The sequence below is a fragment of the Primulina tabacum genome, chromosome 17 (assembly GCF_025594145.1).
Source record: "Primulina tabacum isolate GXHZ01 chromosome 17, ASM2559414v2, whole genome shotgun sequence".
NCBI lineage: Eukaryota > Viridiplantae > Streptophyta > Magnoliopsida > Lamiales > Gesneriaceae > Primulina > Primulina tabacum.
In genome coordinates this window covers 26576629-26593593 of record NC_134566.1, presented here as the reverse complement: position 1 = coordinate 26593593, position 16965 = coordinate 26576629, and the positions used below count along the sequence as shown (strand labels likewise).

At 35.5% G+C, this 16965-nt stretch overlaps 1 protein-coding gene and 1 long non-coding RNA gene across 3 annotated transcripts; one reads left to right on the top strand and one right to left on the bottom strand.

The window, feature by feature from the left end:
* The first annotated feature begins 4498 nt into the window (after nt 1–4498).
* Nucleotides 4499–8934, top strand: LOC142531985 (serine/threonine-protein kinase 12-like). Its single transcript, XM_075638280.1, has 13 exons — nt 4499–4759; nt 4853–4926; nt 5307–5540; nt 5784–5858; nt 6205–6285; nt 6480–6574; nt 6800–6920; nt 6993–7072; nt 7450–7512; nt 7621–7730; nt 7816–7901; nt 8098–8216; nt 8680–8934. Exons 2-13 carry the CDS (start codon nt 4891–4893, stop codon nt 8813–8815), a joined length of 1236 nt encoding a protein of 411 aa, XP_075494395.1. The 5' UTR covers nt 4499–4759; nt 4853–4890; the 3' UTR covers nt 8816–8934.
* Nucleotides 8935–8999: 65 nt separating this feature from the next.
* Nucleotides 9000–10701, bottom strand: LOC142531986 (uncharacterized). Of its 2 annotated transcripts, none has more exons than XR_012816438.1 (2): nt 10425–10701; nt 9000–9436 (listed from the first exon to the last, which is right to left on the bottom strand). It is a non-coding gene; the product is annotated as an uncharacterized LOC142531986 (long non-coding RNA). The 2 variants fall into 2 exon arrangements; XR_012816437.1 differs by having other exon boundaries at nt 9100–9416.
* Nucleotides 10702–16965: the final 6264 nt, after the last annotated feature.

The window sequence follows — 16965 nt, the reverse complement described above, 5'->3', positions numbered from 1 at the left end:
AATATGATAATTCAGACATTAATAAGGGACAAAAACTATATGAGAATCAACTCAAAATATTTGGATTTATATGTAAGACAAATTATGATAGAAGGCAAAAACTTGTGTGAGAAGGTCTCACGGTCGTATTTTGTGAGACAGATCTCTTATTTGGGTCATCCATGAAAAAATATTACTTTTTATTGTGAATATTGGTAGGGTTGACTATTCTCATAGATAAAGATTCGTGAGATCTCACAAGAAAGCTATTATGATAGAAAGACTTTGTATTATAGAAAAGATACCATTTATGGAAACTTTGCTCAAGTTGTAAGAATAGGTCAAAAAATGGATAATGGGGTAGTTGTGTTAGTAAATAATTACGAAATAGTTATTCATTTTATTAGGTTGTCATATAAAATTTTAATTAGCATATGGTACGGAGTTGGCCATTAATAGTTTCTATTAAAATTGTTGTTTCGTTTCAAATTTATTAAATTCATTGTTTTCTATTTAAAATTTCGTCACAAAATATTATCTTATCAATAATCGATGATAATACGATCACAATAATAAAGTTATGTATAGATACCCGTCACTATATAATTTTGATTCTAGAACATATACTAATTTCAAATATTTCATTTTTAAGAAAAATTATTTAAATTTTAGTGGATTTTTATTATGTATAAAAAAAATTTATGTCGATAAAACCCGCAATTGCTACTCGTTGATGTACGTTGGATAATTATTATGTATAATTTCCATGGTCTCGAAGGTGTGAAACTATATTAAAAAAAATGCATTATGTCATGAATGAACTATTCTAGGTGAATTGAAATTTAGTATAAATAAACTTTGTAGAAATTATTTATAGTATTTTAATAAATGATTATGTTAGACTTTGGTCCATTTGATGGACGTGCATACCATTATGTGTTCCAAGTGAATATTAGAACGTGTGATGGAGTGGGAATTTTTAAATTTTAGGTCAATGGGAAAAATGTGCACGACTCATTATTTATAAATTATCATTTTCTAAATAATTTTTTTATTTATTAATTTTTCAATATTGATGTGTAATAAGTATAAAATTTGTTTTTATTATTGCTTAGGACATGCTTGGGATCAATTTTTTTTCACTCTTTCTGCTGACGAAGAAGGCCAAAAATCAATAAATAAAAACATATAAATGGCATGGACTTTTGTATATTTCACTAAAATATTTATCTATTCAACTTGGACCAAATTTGACATTCCTGGAAAAAAGAGTATCCTCCTTTTTTTTAATTTATCATTGATGCTGCTGAAAATGTGCATTTGCCCGTCAAGATATTGTTTGGAGTTCTTAAGTGAGAATAATCTTGAAAATCATGAAATTAAAATATTTTCGAAACTCAGTTCTAATATTTCTCTAAGAAAAATAGAAAAGAAGATGCTGACAATTTCCTCCAAATCCTATGGAGAATCGAATGGAGGAAGGTATAGAGAGTATTTTTTATCCGATTAAATAAATGAGTAATCAGATACGAGAATTTTCGGGTATGTGGATGAAGGCGGGTCTTTGAGAATACTACTTATATCTGACCCGAATATCCTATTAAATTAAATACATATATATATATATATATACATATATATATATATATATATACATATATATATATATATATATATATATATATAATTTTTCGACTATAATGTTAATTATATTATGTTTTTGTTGAATTGTAGTAGTTGAATAAAATGAAGAAAACTATTAGCATAAAATTGATGCTATTTTTGTAGGATAATGATGTTAGAATAAATTGTTCTAATATGTTGTTATTTCTTTTACAATGTTTAATTTGCTAAATTTTTTATATATTTTTTCTCATGTTGTTTTCAATAATTTTGTTAATATTCATGTTTATTCGAAATAATTCAAATTTGAAAAAAAACAATAATATGTGATAATAAGATATTTGGGTAAAATATGGATATTCAATCATTGGGCCAATATGATGATGAAAATGAAATTGAATACTCGATGATGATGAATATGATGATGATGCTAAATATAATAAATGAAAAAGATGATGTATCATACAGAATCCTAATAAATCTGAATTATGTTCATTCCTATATATAACTTTAATAAATGATAAGCTTCCACCATTGTGATGTCCTAATAGTTATTGTGAGAACCTGAAATTCCAGTAGTAGCAGCAGCTAGCAAATTTCAGCAGAAGCTAACAATTCCAGCAGCAACTTAGATTTCAGAAGATGGTATTTTTCCAGCAGACAAAAATCCAGCAGACAGAATCCAGCATCAGAAGAGTTCAGTAGCGAGATTCTAGCAGATAGCTACTGGTTCTGCTCAGGACTTGTAACTGAAGCATTTAACATGGAATAAAGGCTGTTAATGGCAGATTATGATCATTAATTGGAAGGCTAACAATCAGATTTTGGCCTATAAATATCACCCTAAATCTCTGAATTGATGTTACCAAAATCTCGAGTTATCACTTGAAATTAGAGCTAAGAGAGTGCATTTTTCGAAGCTGTAAAATCCAGTAGCGAGGCAAGCAGATTTCCAGACTTCAACCGAAAAACTCTAGCAAATTACAGTAAGTGGGCTTATATATAAATATCTTGAAATCCGTTTGATAATTCTGTTTTAAAGTTCAGTTTCTGTATGTTTGATTTTTGATTTTAAAGCACTGAAACTCCCTAGTGAACTAATGGTAGGAATATATATTCTGAACATTTCTGAATTCTGATTCTGATTCTGGCCTCACCCCTTAGAGGAGAGAACATATAGGGGACTGATATCGTTTTAGCCATGAAATTCACTAACGTGCTCAGTGCTTACTAATTCTGATTTCTGTTCTGAAACCTGTGATTTCTGAATTCTGATTTCTGTTCTGAAAATAAGAGTTTTCTGCATATTACTGTTTTACTGTCCTGTTGAAAACGATTTCGAAAATTGGGAGTTATTCTCGCCCCTGCTTACTGAGTGACAATCATATCACTCACCCACCAAACACATCTCAGATAAGAACGAGAAAGAAAAGTTAGAAGAAGAAGAGCAGATCCAGTTCTGGGGCTGGTGAAGAAGACTATTGTTCTCAGTTTATGTTTATGTTAATTCCGCTGCATCTGTTAAGACACTGTTATGTCTGGTTTTACATTTCCGCTGTAAAGCATTAGTATTCGAGTTGTAACAGACAATTGATTTATTCCGTATTATGAATAAAAAGACTGGTTTCTGAATTTTATACTTCTGAGGCTTGTTGTTTTCGAATGTAAATTTGAGAGCAACGCCGGTGTCAACCAACCGCCGTCCCCGGGCGTGACACTTATAATTGTCCTACATACTGATTTCCCAACATCGTTGTCCTCTAGCATGATTTCTGGTCTTTTCATTTGAAAAGCGGTCTGCAAAAAAATAATATAAAACTAATAAAAGTGAATGGAAATATCATAATCATGTATGTAAAATTATCACCCATCGATATTTAAATTGCTATAAAAGTTTATTGTAACATTTTATAGAACAAATGTTTTTGTCTTATGAACGGAATATGAGATGGTCCTTCCACAAATACTCCTTTAAGGAAAATTCTAAAAATAGTTAATGGATAAAACCCAAAAATCGATTAGAAATATATACGAGAAATTAAAAGAGTGCCGATTATTATTGTATTTTCGAGATTTTTAATAAATAAATACATGAAAATACGACACATATTACTCTGGTGAAATTCTTACATCGTTTGACCAACAAATACACCTTTGGTAAAATAATCCTCGTCCACAATTTTGAGGCTTTTGCAATAAGAAATTTAATTTCATTAATTGAATGAATTTAATATATCCATTAAATTAAGGATTTAAAATATCATATATTTTTAATCAATTTTTTTTTTCATTTTTAAAACTTTCCTTCTTATGTAACGATTTGTTTGAGAAATAAATAGTATTGTAGTGTCATTAATTTTCAATATATTGGACATGTTTCACCAAATTAGTTAATATATATCGGATTTCTAAAATTGGAGGCATTCAAGGTCTCCTAATTCATGATTAATTTTTTTTTTCTGGTTTGTAATTATTTTTTGAATTTAGCATAATTTTTAAAAGAAATATAATGATATAATTATGTTAAATACATTTTCAATTTATCTATATTATATATAGCAAAAACTTGTGTGAGACGGTCTCACGGGTCGTATTTTGTGATACCGATATCTTATTTAGGTCATCCATGAAAAAATATTATTTTTTATGTTAAGAGTATTATTTTTTATTGTGAATATTGGTAGGGTTGATCCGTCTCACACATAAATATTCGTGAGACCGTCTCACAAGAAACCTACTCGTTATATATTTTTTCAAATATGTTTTTTAGTATTAAATTAAAACGTTGGCAAGTGGGATGGTCTTTTTACCATTCCCCCCATATATTTGGTTGGTCTTTGATAGTTCAGCAAGCTACTGCTCGGAAACGAAAATGCAAAAACGATCATGTAACCATCCGGCGATATCACGCCATAGTCAAAGAAAATTTGGTAATACAAAGTATTCTAAACTAAGAAAAACCCAAAATCCAAACTACGTAAACGGATTTTTTTTCCTCTTTTTTTAATCCAGTCAATCAGCTTGGACGAATTGTCCCAAGTTTTCGATTTTTCAGTTGTAATTTAACCAAAAGACAATGCTACGAGTTATGGGATTGTCCGATGATGATCAGGACTCTTTTGGACTGTCCACCATCAGCAGTTTCAACTGTAACACGGTTGGTTGACCATGATTGAAGTTATCCATGTTAAGCTTTGTGGTTATTCTTGAACTTTTCATTTCCTTTAATAACGCCAGTTAGTGTTTGCAGAAGTGTCTCTGGGAACAGGGTTCGTTCTTTTCTCTCTCATGGAAGATCAGAGGCATCGCTCTTCGCCTGCTAAGGTAAAAAAACCAGTTTTGTACAACATATACAAAGCATAAACTTTTCGGTTACTGAATATGCAAACTTGTGATGTTGTTTCGGACCATAGTGTGTTCTGTTTATCTACTGCTAAGAATTTCGATAATGCATTTCCTAATGAAAATAATCCGTACCAAAAGGGTGTATTCAAAATTTTCATGTTTGTGGCAGTCTTTTAAGATTACTTTTGTGAAATATTCAAGCTTTTAATTTGGTTGGTGTCTGAGACACTAGTGCAATTTTGTGTTCTTGTGACTATTGTGTTTTTTGCTTCTTCATATTTCTAGTTTTAGTTGCGGGCCATGATGCCTTGTTTTCCTTTATTGACTTGGGATTAACCATCTTGTTCTTTCTATAACAGATCCCATCTCATGGGGGGGAGTGGGACGGTCCATACCGGCTCCTGTTTTGTTCGAGCAAGGGCGATAAAGCCGGTGTTATCCAAGAACTCAAGAAAGGTGTGGATGCCAACCTAGCCGACTATGACAAGAGAACAGCTCTTCACTTGGCATCATGTGAGGGTTGCACAGAGATAGTTGATCTACTTCTTGATAAAGGAGCTGATGTGAACTCCATGGATCGTTGGGGTCGCACTGTGAGTACTTCTTAACATCTCTCAACTCTAAGGTCACATGATTTACAAACCAGTGTAGCTATTAGTTGTGGTTCAAGACTTGAGCAAGTTATCTCTTACTGCATCAATGAGCAAAGTTAATAGCATTAGAAGATTCTGTGGGGCTATACCATGTGCTGCTGCGCAACCATGCTACTATTTAATATGCCATATAAGTTTTTTCCAAAATATGTTTAACGGGTTATATATTGAAATACATTGCAGGCATTGTCTGATGCTCGTACCTTTGGCCATGGAGACATATGCAAAATTCTGGAAGCTCATGGTGGAACTGACCCGGTATCTTATGCTTCAGCAATATATTTACCAGCTAAAGTAGTCATTGTTTTAGAACCATATTTTCTAACATTTTTGTTTTAGTTATGCCAATGTGAAATGCAAGCTGCACTTGTTTGATCTTCTTTACATACCAAATATGTTTCACTTAATTGTTGAGGGCTAATGGAGGGCTGGAAAAGCGTATGTTTTGCTAGTTCAGTTATATTTCCAAGCACGCAGGTGGTCTTTACAAACAGCTTTAGGATTGTCGCTTTGTAGTTTCCAGCATGGCCACTCTAACTAGAATTTAAAGCCATCTTTTGGCTTTTATAATAGTAAACATGTCATGTCAATTTGCTGGCAACAGATGGGAGTTAATTCTCAAGCTCCATATTGTGAAATTGACAGCAGTGAAGTGAACATGGGTGAAGGCACACTTATAGGAGAAGTAATTTCTCTTTCCTGATACCAAGGCAATCATCTCCTATAAAACCAACTGTATTTTTTCTTCATTTTTTTCATCTTTGAAATTCTCTAGTCCGAAGACATCCATCCCACACATTTTGATATAGAATCTTTATTGTATGTTTTACTAGAAATGGATCGTTTTACGTGATACTGAATATTACGAATAAATGACAGGGTGCCTATGGTGAAGTGTACTTAGTCAAATGGCGTGGTACAGAAGTTGCTGCAAAAACAATTCGTTCTTCCATTGCATCAAACAAGACAGTAAAGTGAGTTTATCTTATGGGGGAAGAACACTGTTCAAATCTTAACGAGGCAAATAGACATTTCTAAGTTTTATTTTGGTAATCATCTATATTATATGGTTGAATCCATACGAAAAGAGAAGCATTAATTAAGGGTGCAACATTACCTAGAAGGATACTTCCTAAAGGAACTGGCCTTGAGTATCTCTCATCCATTTCATTTCATTTCGATTGGCCGATATATTACAGGGATAACTTCCTAAAGGAACTGGCCTTGTGGCAAAAATTGCGACACCCTAACATTGTGCAGTTCCTTGGTGTTCTGAAGTATCCTGATCACTTGGTCTTCCTCACTGAGTATCTACAAAATGTATGTATCACTCGGAAATCAATAATTAGTTTTTAATGCATGAAATAATGCTTCTGTAAATGGAAATTCTAGGGAAGTTTGTATGACATATTGAGAAGGAAGGGAAGACTTGATATGCCGACTGCAGTTGCATATTCTCTTGACATAGCTAGGTATATATACATACTCTGAATTTGTGGTCGCTCTTCCAACTCATACAGAATAGTTCAAAATTTTATGTGATTTTCTAAACAATCAAGTTTCTGGAATCACCCCACCCTGACCACGCCCCCCCTCCTTGAATTCCAAGGTCTCTCACCCTAGATGCAATGTGATGCAAGACTGTGTTATTTTGGCATGCAGTGACAAAAATGTCGAGGAGGACATACTTATACTTGTCCATTTTCATCATAAGTAGTATTATTGCTCACATCTTTTCTTCGGATTCAGGGAAAATTATTGTAAATTTTACTGATACTAAGTTCATTTGTAGAGGTCATTATTCGCAAGTATCAATGTAACAAAATCAAGCTTTTGTTTATTCCTGCAGAGGCATGAATTATCTGCATCAACATACTCCGCATGCTATAATCCACCGCGATTTGACACCCAGGTCTGAATTGTAGTTTCACAGTATTGTTCTGCTAACATGCATTTTATCATTCTTGAAATTACATACTATAATTCTTCTAGACATTACAACATCGAAGATTCCTTGCAGGAACGTTTTGCAGAACGACGCAGGGCACCTTAAGGTCACAGATTTCGGGCTTAGCAAAATCACACAAGGAAAGGATGTCGGTTATAAAATGACCGGTGGAACTGGAACATGTACTAGTGGATACTTCTTGTAAACCTTTAACGGTTTTGAATAATGATAAAAACTCTCACAAGATGCTTTTGTGACTTTTGTCAGATCGCTACATGGCTCCAGAAGTCTATCGTCGAGAATCATATGGAAAAAGTGTCGATGTCTTCTCTTTTGCTTTGATTGTCCACGAGGTAAATTGACTTGTTATGTTTTGTTATATGCAATTGGAAACTTCCTTGTGTTCTTACACTACCATTCATATTTTTTTAAAGTTCAGTTACATGCAAGACGGTCAAGTATAAGGTTTTCTTGTATAGTATATAAAAGAATATAGTCATTTGCTGCCAACCTGCGACCAAATACTGCTCATATATAGTTTGTACGTAGATGTTTCAAGGAGGACCATCAAATAGGGGAGAGGATGCAGAAAAGTTGGCAGATAAACGAGCTTACGAAGATTCAAGGCCATATCTCTCATCAATTTTGTACCCTGAACCGATCAAGAAGTGAGTTTATCGGTTTCTCTACAGTTCCTATCCTTAGTTTATTACCATTTGACTTTATGAAAACTTTGTGGTGCCTAGCTATATCCTAATGCCATGTAACTGTTTCACAAGAAGTTAATGGCCAGTTTAAACGTCGGGTTTGCAAGCAAAACAATTGCCTCATTGCAAAAGTATAGGTTTGATAAAATTAACACTTTTCAAACACCAAAATCGCGACCTTGTCCATTTGAAAGCGTAAGAGTAAATATCAGCAATAGATGGCTTCGTAAAGAATGCAGGACTTCGTAAAGAATGGGCATGCGTTGTGATTGTCTTATGCCATTGTTTCATTTGGTTTACTCAAGCATAGAGCCATTGTTATGCTCATGCAATTTCCTTTCTTTCATCTTCTATGTATCATACATATACTACTTGGTTCGAATAAAGTTCACTGCAGAATGAAAAAAGGTTACTTTGGTGGCAGACTCCTACAAGATTGCTGGCATAAGAATCCTGATCGAAGGCCTACATTCGAAGAGATCATCTTGCACTTGGAGACCATTCAAGAGAAGCTCGAAAGTAAAACCATTGGAGCCTGCTGTAGCTGTGTTGTCTTGTAAATGGAGCTCATAGCATTAATGTGCATATTATATATCTGTGTTTTTGGCCAAAAAGGCTTCTCGATTTCGAAATGTATCGAAGCCTTGGGTAGTAAAACAAACAGGATGCTGTAAAATCAATAAAGATTTCTTTTTCGATTTTACCATGGCTTAACATCTTTCAGCTTGTAATAACTCAAATTCATATTCGTAAAAACTTTCAGGTTTACGGGGAAATATTTAAAATACACACGCAAACAATACTCGATGAACGTGAGAAAGAACCCTAGTTGAAGATGTACCCTAACTCGATTTCAATCTTGCTTAATAAACTCGAGTTGCTTAGCAAGTTGCATTCTGCACAAAATATCTACAGGCTTACAATGCTACTTTTATATTCACCACTATTGAACTGTACAAAAGCTTTGAACGCTGAAAGGAGATCCAAGCAACAACATATACAAACTTTGACCAAGAAATCTTACAACAGATTTTAACGGCCTACGGGTGTTTCCCTACAGCAGGAGAAGGTAGCTTGCTAGTCCCATTTTGAACTTTCTTATCCCGTCCAAAGATAAACTCTTTCACAGATCGTTCAGCCGATAGTATCAGCATTTTTTATCTGTAATTTCAAAAGGAATACTGACAACATTAGACTGAGAGCCACACCTCATTTGGATTAGGCATTAACGAAACAAATTCAAGATTAGCCGAGTATGGACTGCACTGCATTAGCAGAAATATTTATTATTCCAAGTCAAACAATTCAAATAGTCACCGCACAACTAAACTATCTACCAGATATAAAGACACGAGAACTAGATGAAATTGTAAGAATAGAATTGCAATGGAAATGCTATGCAAAGTTTTTCCTCCAACAGGTTGTTCCTTATTCCTACTGGACCCCCTACACCTGCCTCATGTTCCCTTGCTTCCCATTGCTCCTCTATATTTCACTCATAGTTGGAGTCGTAGCTCGTAACAGCTACCGTTTTTCCTTCATGAGAAACCAATGTTAATCGAACATCAAATAATTGCTTCCGCTGAAATGACTTTGCACAGAAGTTCCTTTGGTTGGTTTTTCATTTAAAAAGTTTCTGTTACCAATCACAAATATTCTCCCCGGAGAGAAGGCACACTAGACTGGCATTCAGCTGAGCTCCTATTGTCATCTCGTTGGCTAAATGCCGTAACAATACCAATAAAAATTAATTCAATCACAGTCTTGCTTAAGATAAAACTTAACCAGGGCCAACCCAATGAGAGGCGATCCTCACCGCCAAAAATTGCATTAAATCTCCTAAAACATATTCATGGTTCCGCCAAGAAATTAAACAAGTATCAACAATATTCACACAAGAATTCAACCTCAAGTTTCTTCATCTCAATCACCCATGGTTCATAATCTTAATAATCTTCACAATAAATTTATGCAAACTATTACGCTTACAGTATGAAATGCACACAAACAACCAGCTAAAATAAAAAATTATTAACATAATCTACGACAAAACACGCACAACACCCCCAGCTCGAACAGAACACGTTATCTTTAAACATCAGAAATCAAACAAAAACCCACAAAATGTCACAAAAATCGATGCAACACGATGCCACCGAAAACACTCACGGGGTCAAGAAGATTGGGTTGATGGCCATAGTCCGCAGTGAGGAGGAAATAAGCAGCAGTGACAGTGGCCACCATTGCTGTGCGCCGCACCAGTTTATCAGTTCTTGGGTCCATTTTCTCCCAATTTCCCGCTCAAAATTTGGGCATAGAAACTCAGACGATGGAGGGTTTCTGCTCTGTTCAAGATTCTGTTGACAAGCGATGAGTTCGGATTTCAACTGCGAGATTTCTAGAAGTTTCAATGGGCTTCCGTGTTCTTATTATGATCGGTATTATTATCGTTTTAGTCCTTCAAGTTTCAAAAATTATTTTCCCCTCCTAATTTGGAATTTTTAAAATTTTAGATTTTTTAGTTTTAATTTTCAATTTTTAATGGAAAAATTACATTTTGGATATCATAGTTGCATGTTTCGGATTTCAAAATTTTAAATGTAATTATAAATTTATAATTTTAGTTTTAAATTTGATCTTAAATTTATTAAATTCAAATTTTAGTTTTATATATGTATTTCAATAGATAAATTATTTCGGGGAAAATTGTAGTTAAAAAAATACCTTTAAATTCGACGGTATGTGAGTATACATTAATATAATTAAATATGATTGTTTATTTTTTTTATTACTTTGTTCAATGCACCAATAGACTTTTAATTTGAATATTTAGTTTGGAGATCAATGAATGAAGTCATTGACCTAATTGAGGTGTAAACGATATGAATCAAGTTAAAATATCATTCTATTATAGATCGATTCTATTTGATTTTGTAAGATTGAGCTCGACTTGAACTTATCGAATATTCAATTTTCAAGTTCGAGCTCGACTCGTGAAGATATAGAATTACTCAAGCTCAAAAAACCGTAGAATAATTTTAGAATTTAAATTTTGTATTTATACGGACAATAATACCCTTAAATTAAAATAATATATATAGCCATTTGAGATTTTCTCGAGCTACTAGAGTGGTAATAATTAAAAGTCGAACTCAACTCGTGCGAAGGAACAAGCTACTCGAATTCGAATCGAGTTCAACCAAATCAAGCTCGTGTCGAATTTGATCGAACTGCTCACGAATAACTTGGCTCGCTTGTACCCTAGACCTAATCCATTGTTTCCAATAAACATATATAGTTAATATATATCTATACATTCATTGATATTAGCACACGTATATGTTATGATATTTTCTTGCATTGATTATTCAAGTTTTCAACTTATTTATTTTAACATTTTTTTATATTACTGTACATCATAATATTTTACCATTTTTGGGTCAGCAAGAAAATATACTCATGATATTTACAATCGTTTTTTTTTTTTTTTATATTTTAATGACCTAAATCGGCATTGTGATGAAAAGTGTCGAAACTTGAACATGATTCCCTATAAAAAAAATAAAAAAAAAGTATATACTGAAAATCTAAATAATCAATATAAGAAATTTTAATACGATAGCATAAATTTTGTTATTAATTAACTATGTTTAACATGATTTTAGTTAAATGTATAAAATTAGTTTTTTAAGGGGAAAAGCCATACATGTCGATAGATTACGTTTACTCTATAAACCAAGTGATGCAGTTAAAATAAATGAGTCGCGTAGACTGCGCAAGCGAGATCCGACTAGTTAGTAACTGGTCCACTTGGCCCGTAAATGAGCTCACCTGGCTGGTAAACGGATCCACGTAGACAATATACAGTTAATTGGCGAGGCGTCACCTGTGTCACGAACACTTGTTAGGTCGGCGTCGGGAAACACTCCGACGCTCAAGTCAGTAAACCGTTCAAAGAAAATCAGAGAATTAAAGAACTTTTATAAAAATGAGAGCATAACCCGAATTGTGTGGGAGTTCATCTATTTATAGATTTTTAGGAATGCTTAATGGGATTGGGCTTTCGCAAGCACAATCCAAATTTTGGGCCTCAATAATGTTAAAACTAAACAAATAACTAATCAAATTAGGCTTATTAAATTAGGCTTATCCTTATTAATCAAACAAATAATTAATCGAGTTGAATTAAATAATTATATTGAGCTAGTATCCATCATAGGCCCCTCACTCTCGAGCAGCTGAAAGTAAATGGAGGCGATCGAGAGTATAAATTATGTGCAGAAATTAATCAGGCAAAGATCAAAATTTTTATGCAGATTTTAGGGAATGATTTTATTTCCCTTTTTGCAGTAAAGGCGATTCTTATTTGCAATATATATATACACACACACACACATACATACGTGTATATTTTTATATTTTTGGAATGATTTTATTTTCTTTGAATTTTTAGGAAAAAATTAAATCTCCAACCACTATAAATATGAGTACTGCGTGAAATAAATTAAAAGAAGACAAAACAATTGCAAGAAGAAGTGAGTGAACCAAAATTGCAGACATGAGTACTCATTATCTTTTCCATCTCTTTATTGCTTTTGTACTGGTTTTGACTTTTCATGATTGCATTGTCGTTTTCACATCTTTGTATTGTGTCGTGGAATAAGATTTTTCAAACGTGTCCCACTATACTTTGATAATCATCTTTCCATTCTTTCATACTTGAACGAAATGAGATGGCTTTCTCCTCTGTGCTTTATTTTTATTTCTTTGTTTGGGTTTTGAATTAGTGTATGGCGGAATGAGGGAGCAGGGATAATTGCTCTATTTCATCTGATGATGTGGTGTATTTCTGGCGACTTGGCGGATATGGAGATGAGTCGTTCACTGCTGGAAAGAGGGATGATTGTTTGCGTTCAGTCGAAAGGGCGGTGGATCATCGACGCTTGATATGGTTGGGTATGGAGGCAGCACTGTGGATAATCTTATTGTTCATGGAAGCGGAGATGGTGGTGATGGTCATTCTATATTATACGGTGACTCTAGCTGTGGTTGTGGAGTGGTGTGCTTTGACATGAATTTAATCGGCAATGTTGGTGGCATGTTGCGCCAGTGGCACTGATGATCGTATGGCTGCTACTTGAGGCGGAGAGCATACCATATGAAGATGGTCGTGCCTGCGGTGAGTTTCTTCTCCAAGCACAGGTTCTCGGGCGGTGACGGCAGCGGCGAGACCTTTAATCAAAGGTGGTGTTGCTATTAAATTTTAGGAGAAAAGGACATTCTGTGTGCGATCCAGGAGGCGGAGATGGTCTTGCGATGACGTTCGTGGATCGGAGTCGTGGTGAACGAATTGCTCGTTGGGAGAGACCAGTGGCATGTTGATATATTTTAAGGGTCGGGAAAATTTAACGTTTTTCAGTTTTTAAGAGATCTGTCGATTTTATACATGTTCCTCCATTGTTTGAGAAATGACCCCGCAATTAAATGATGATGACTATAAGTTTTTTAGTTGCATGACATGTATTGTTTGTAGGCATTTTGATAAATAAGAAGAAGAAAAAAAATTTGAAAATTTCGTGCAGGTTACGTTCCTCGAGGGAAGGAGTATTCCTTGCTAATGGCCAATCGTCGGCTTAACCAAATCTCCATAAGTGGCTCTAGCGCCAGTGATGATTCTGATAGTTACTCTTCAAATTCGGATGCGTCCGACTTCTCGGGTGGTTCGGCCTCTTCTGGTGACTCATAGACTCAATCTCTAGCCTCTCGTGGGTTTCTTAGGGGACATATGCATTAGAGACTCCCTTGTTGGATGATAACCCTCAATCTAGCGAACATTTATGTTGTGAGGATAGAGATGCTCTGACTATCCAAGATGTGGGGGGTTTGAGAAAAGTACTTGGAATACCACCTGAGTGTGACATTAAGGTTTCGGGGCCTCAAGATGACTGCCATAACCCACCGTTGAGTCATTTCATCCTTTTCCTTGAATACTTTACTGGTGGACTATCGTTTCCTCCGCAACCTCTTTTAGTGGAATTGGTCGAAAGCCTTGGTATAAGCTTTAGTCAATTGACCCCAAATGTCGTTATAGTTTATTTAGCGTTTTGTCATAAGATGAGGCAAATTCGCATGTCTTTGTCTGTAGAATTATTCCATTCACTTTTCTCGACGCGTAGTAGAAAACCGGACTCGTTTTTTTTACTTTCAACCTCGAGCCAAATGTAAATTTTTGTCCCGAATTCCGTCTCCTAGAAGTTTTTGAAATCTTAATTTTTTTAAGGATTGCGGGTGGGGGATACCCGTGGCTTGGAGTTCGGGAGTTTGGGTGATTGCGACGAGAGGGACTCACCGTGCACTTCAACTTCAATGTCGTGACTTAGGTCTTCTTGAAGAACTTTTTAATCCTAGGAATTTAATGACTGCTGGTATAAATTTAATTATGATTTTTTTGTACTCTGTGTTGGTTATTCCTTTAGTATCCATATTATTTCGCACTAGAATTTGCTAATTCTATCTTTTTTATATAAATTTTTCGGCCAACTGTATATGTGCAGGTGATAGATTTGTTTTGGCAACGATCTGAGCTCGCAAGGACACTGTGGGGAGGCGTTCCCCACTTGCTGGGGATAGTAGAGCGCCTGCAAACCGGGATGTTCACGACTTTTGTGACCCTATCCGTAGGGGGATCCCACTAGCACATTCTGGGCATGTCCGTGGGTCGGGTTCTAACTCACAAAACAAAACTTTGGAGATTAGGCCTGCGAATGGGGGAGGAGGAGAGGCAAAAAGGCGAGGTCATGAAGGGGTGAAAAAGAAGAATGACGAGGAAGCGCAAAAGAATCCTAAGAGGATCCGTGCGGATGATCAAGGAGCACCTTCCAAGACTCCTCGTGTTAAACATATATTTGTCGATGGGGTGAACCATAGCGAGAAGGCTGACTCTTTCTGGGATTTAGATGATCCGGATATTTGATGGAAGAAAGGACAGAGCATTGTTGGAGATTATGACATGGTCCATCTAATGTCGTTGTCCACGGATTCATTTGCCCATTCCCTTGCCTGAAATTCATGTCAGGTATTGTGCTTATTATATTAGAATATTGCATGTTTTGTCCGCCTTAAAATTTTTTGTTATGCTATTTGTAGGGTTTGTCGTTAGCTAGTGCTGTGCAAGTTCGGGAGGAGAAGCTGCGCAGTTGTCAAGATAAGCTGCACGAGGAGGTTGCTTGATTGAAAGAAGAAAATTTTCGTCTTACTGAAGAGAAAGAAAATATCAACTTGGAGTTTCTGCAAGTACAGGGAAAGCTTGCGGACACGTTAAAAGATTTTACAATCCTCGAAGAGAAGTATGCTATTGAGGTCAAGACTGGTGGTCAATTCCTTGACTTCGAGGCGGGCAATAATCTTTTGAAAAGGACTCAGGAGAAAGGCGCTCAGAATTTCAAAGCATCCTCTGCATTTAGAGATGAGGTACTTGATCGTGCCATGATCATTCATGATGAGGTAGTTCTAGATTGTCGAAACCAACTGAAGAAGAAACTTGTGCCTGAAGAGATATTGATGATGATTGAGCCAAGTGTCTCGGAGGTGGGTGGAGGCTCCATGGTTGATGTCCCTTCGGACAATGCTGAGATGATTGAAGCCTTGAATCTCCTCCCTATTGAGGGAGAAGCATAACGTTACCTTAGATGTGTTTATTTTAATTTGTTACTTATCGCAATGTTGTTTATTGTGTTTTCGCATGGATTGGATAGTCGTTTCATTTGAGCAATGAGGTTGCTCAATTTTCATATTCGATGACTTCATTTATAAATTTGCTTCATACCGTGCGATGTGTTGTAGCTTTGTTTGTGATGAAGTACTGCTTGTTTTCAAGTGTACTTGGGAGGGGATCAATCTCCCAAGATTATGTCTCAAGGGGAAGTCCTAAACCCCCATTAATGGTGATGAGGTAACCCGGGACTTGTTTCATCACGTACCTTCTCCAGAGCCATCATGTCGGCAATCCCACGAGGTTGGCCAAACCTCTCTTTTTTTTTGGGAGCCTTCGACGACTACATGGGTAGGTGGCGATATAAGCATACGTATTTGGAGTATTTCACATGAAAAAAGTCCTTGCTAACAATGGAGAATAACTAACAATCTTATTCAATATTGTAACGGTGGAGATACATGGACAAAATGATGACACAAGAAACAACAAAACGCAACCTATTATTTTCTTTTTACCTACGTCCCTTCGTGCATAAAACTTCTTCAGGTTTGCTACATTTCGTGGCCGAGGTAGTACTTTCCCATTTTGGTGTTGGAGGCGATAAGTTCCCATCTTGATTATCTCTACTACTTTATAAGGGCCTTCTCACTTTGGGTCAAGTTTTCCGACGGGGCGCAAGACATCAGCTTTTCTCATCACAAAGTCTCCTACTTGGAAGGATCTGGGATTTACTCGATCATTATAAACCTTAGCCATGCGTGCCCTATACCTTTCTGCCCGAACGGATGTTTTCTATCGCAGTTTGTCGATTAAATCCAAGGAGGCTCGGAGGGCCTGATCGTTCTCAAACTGCTTGTACTGTTTCACCCTCAATGAAGTTTCTCCTATCTCAGCGGGGGCTATTCCTTCAACACCATAAGCTAAATTGAAAGGTGATTCCCCTATTGATGTGCGCGGTGTAGTTCGGTATGCCCAGAAAGCGCTCGACAATTCTTC

Bases quoted from the DNA above. Each gene is read 5' to 3' on its own strand.
- LOC142531985 (XM_075638280.1), top strand. From the start codon at position 4,891: ATGGAAGATCAGAGGCATCGCTCTTCGCCTGCTAAG. The intron at 5,541-5,783 runs GTGAGTACTTCT...AATACATTGCAG, and splicing joins TGGATCGTTGGGGTCGCACT to GCATTGTCTGATGCTCGTAC. The intron at 7,073-7,449 runs GTATATATACAT...TTATTCCTGCAG, and splicing joins TATTCTCTTGACATAGCTAG to AGGCATGAATTATCTGCATC.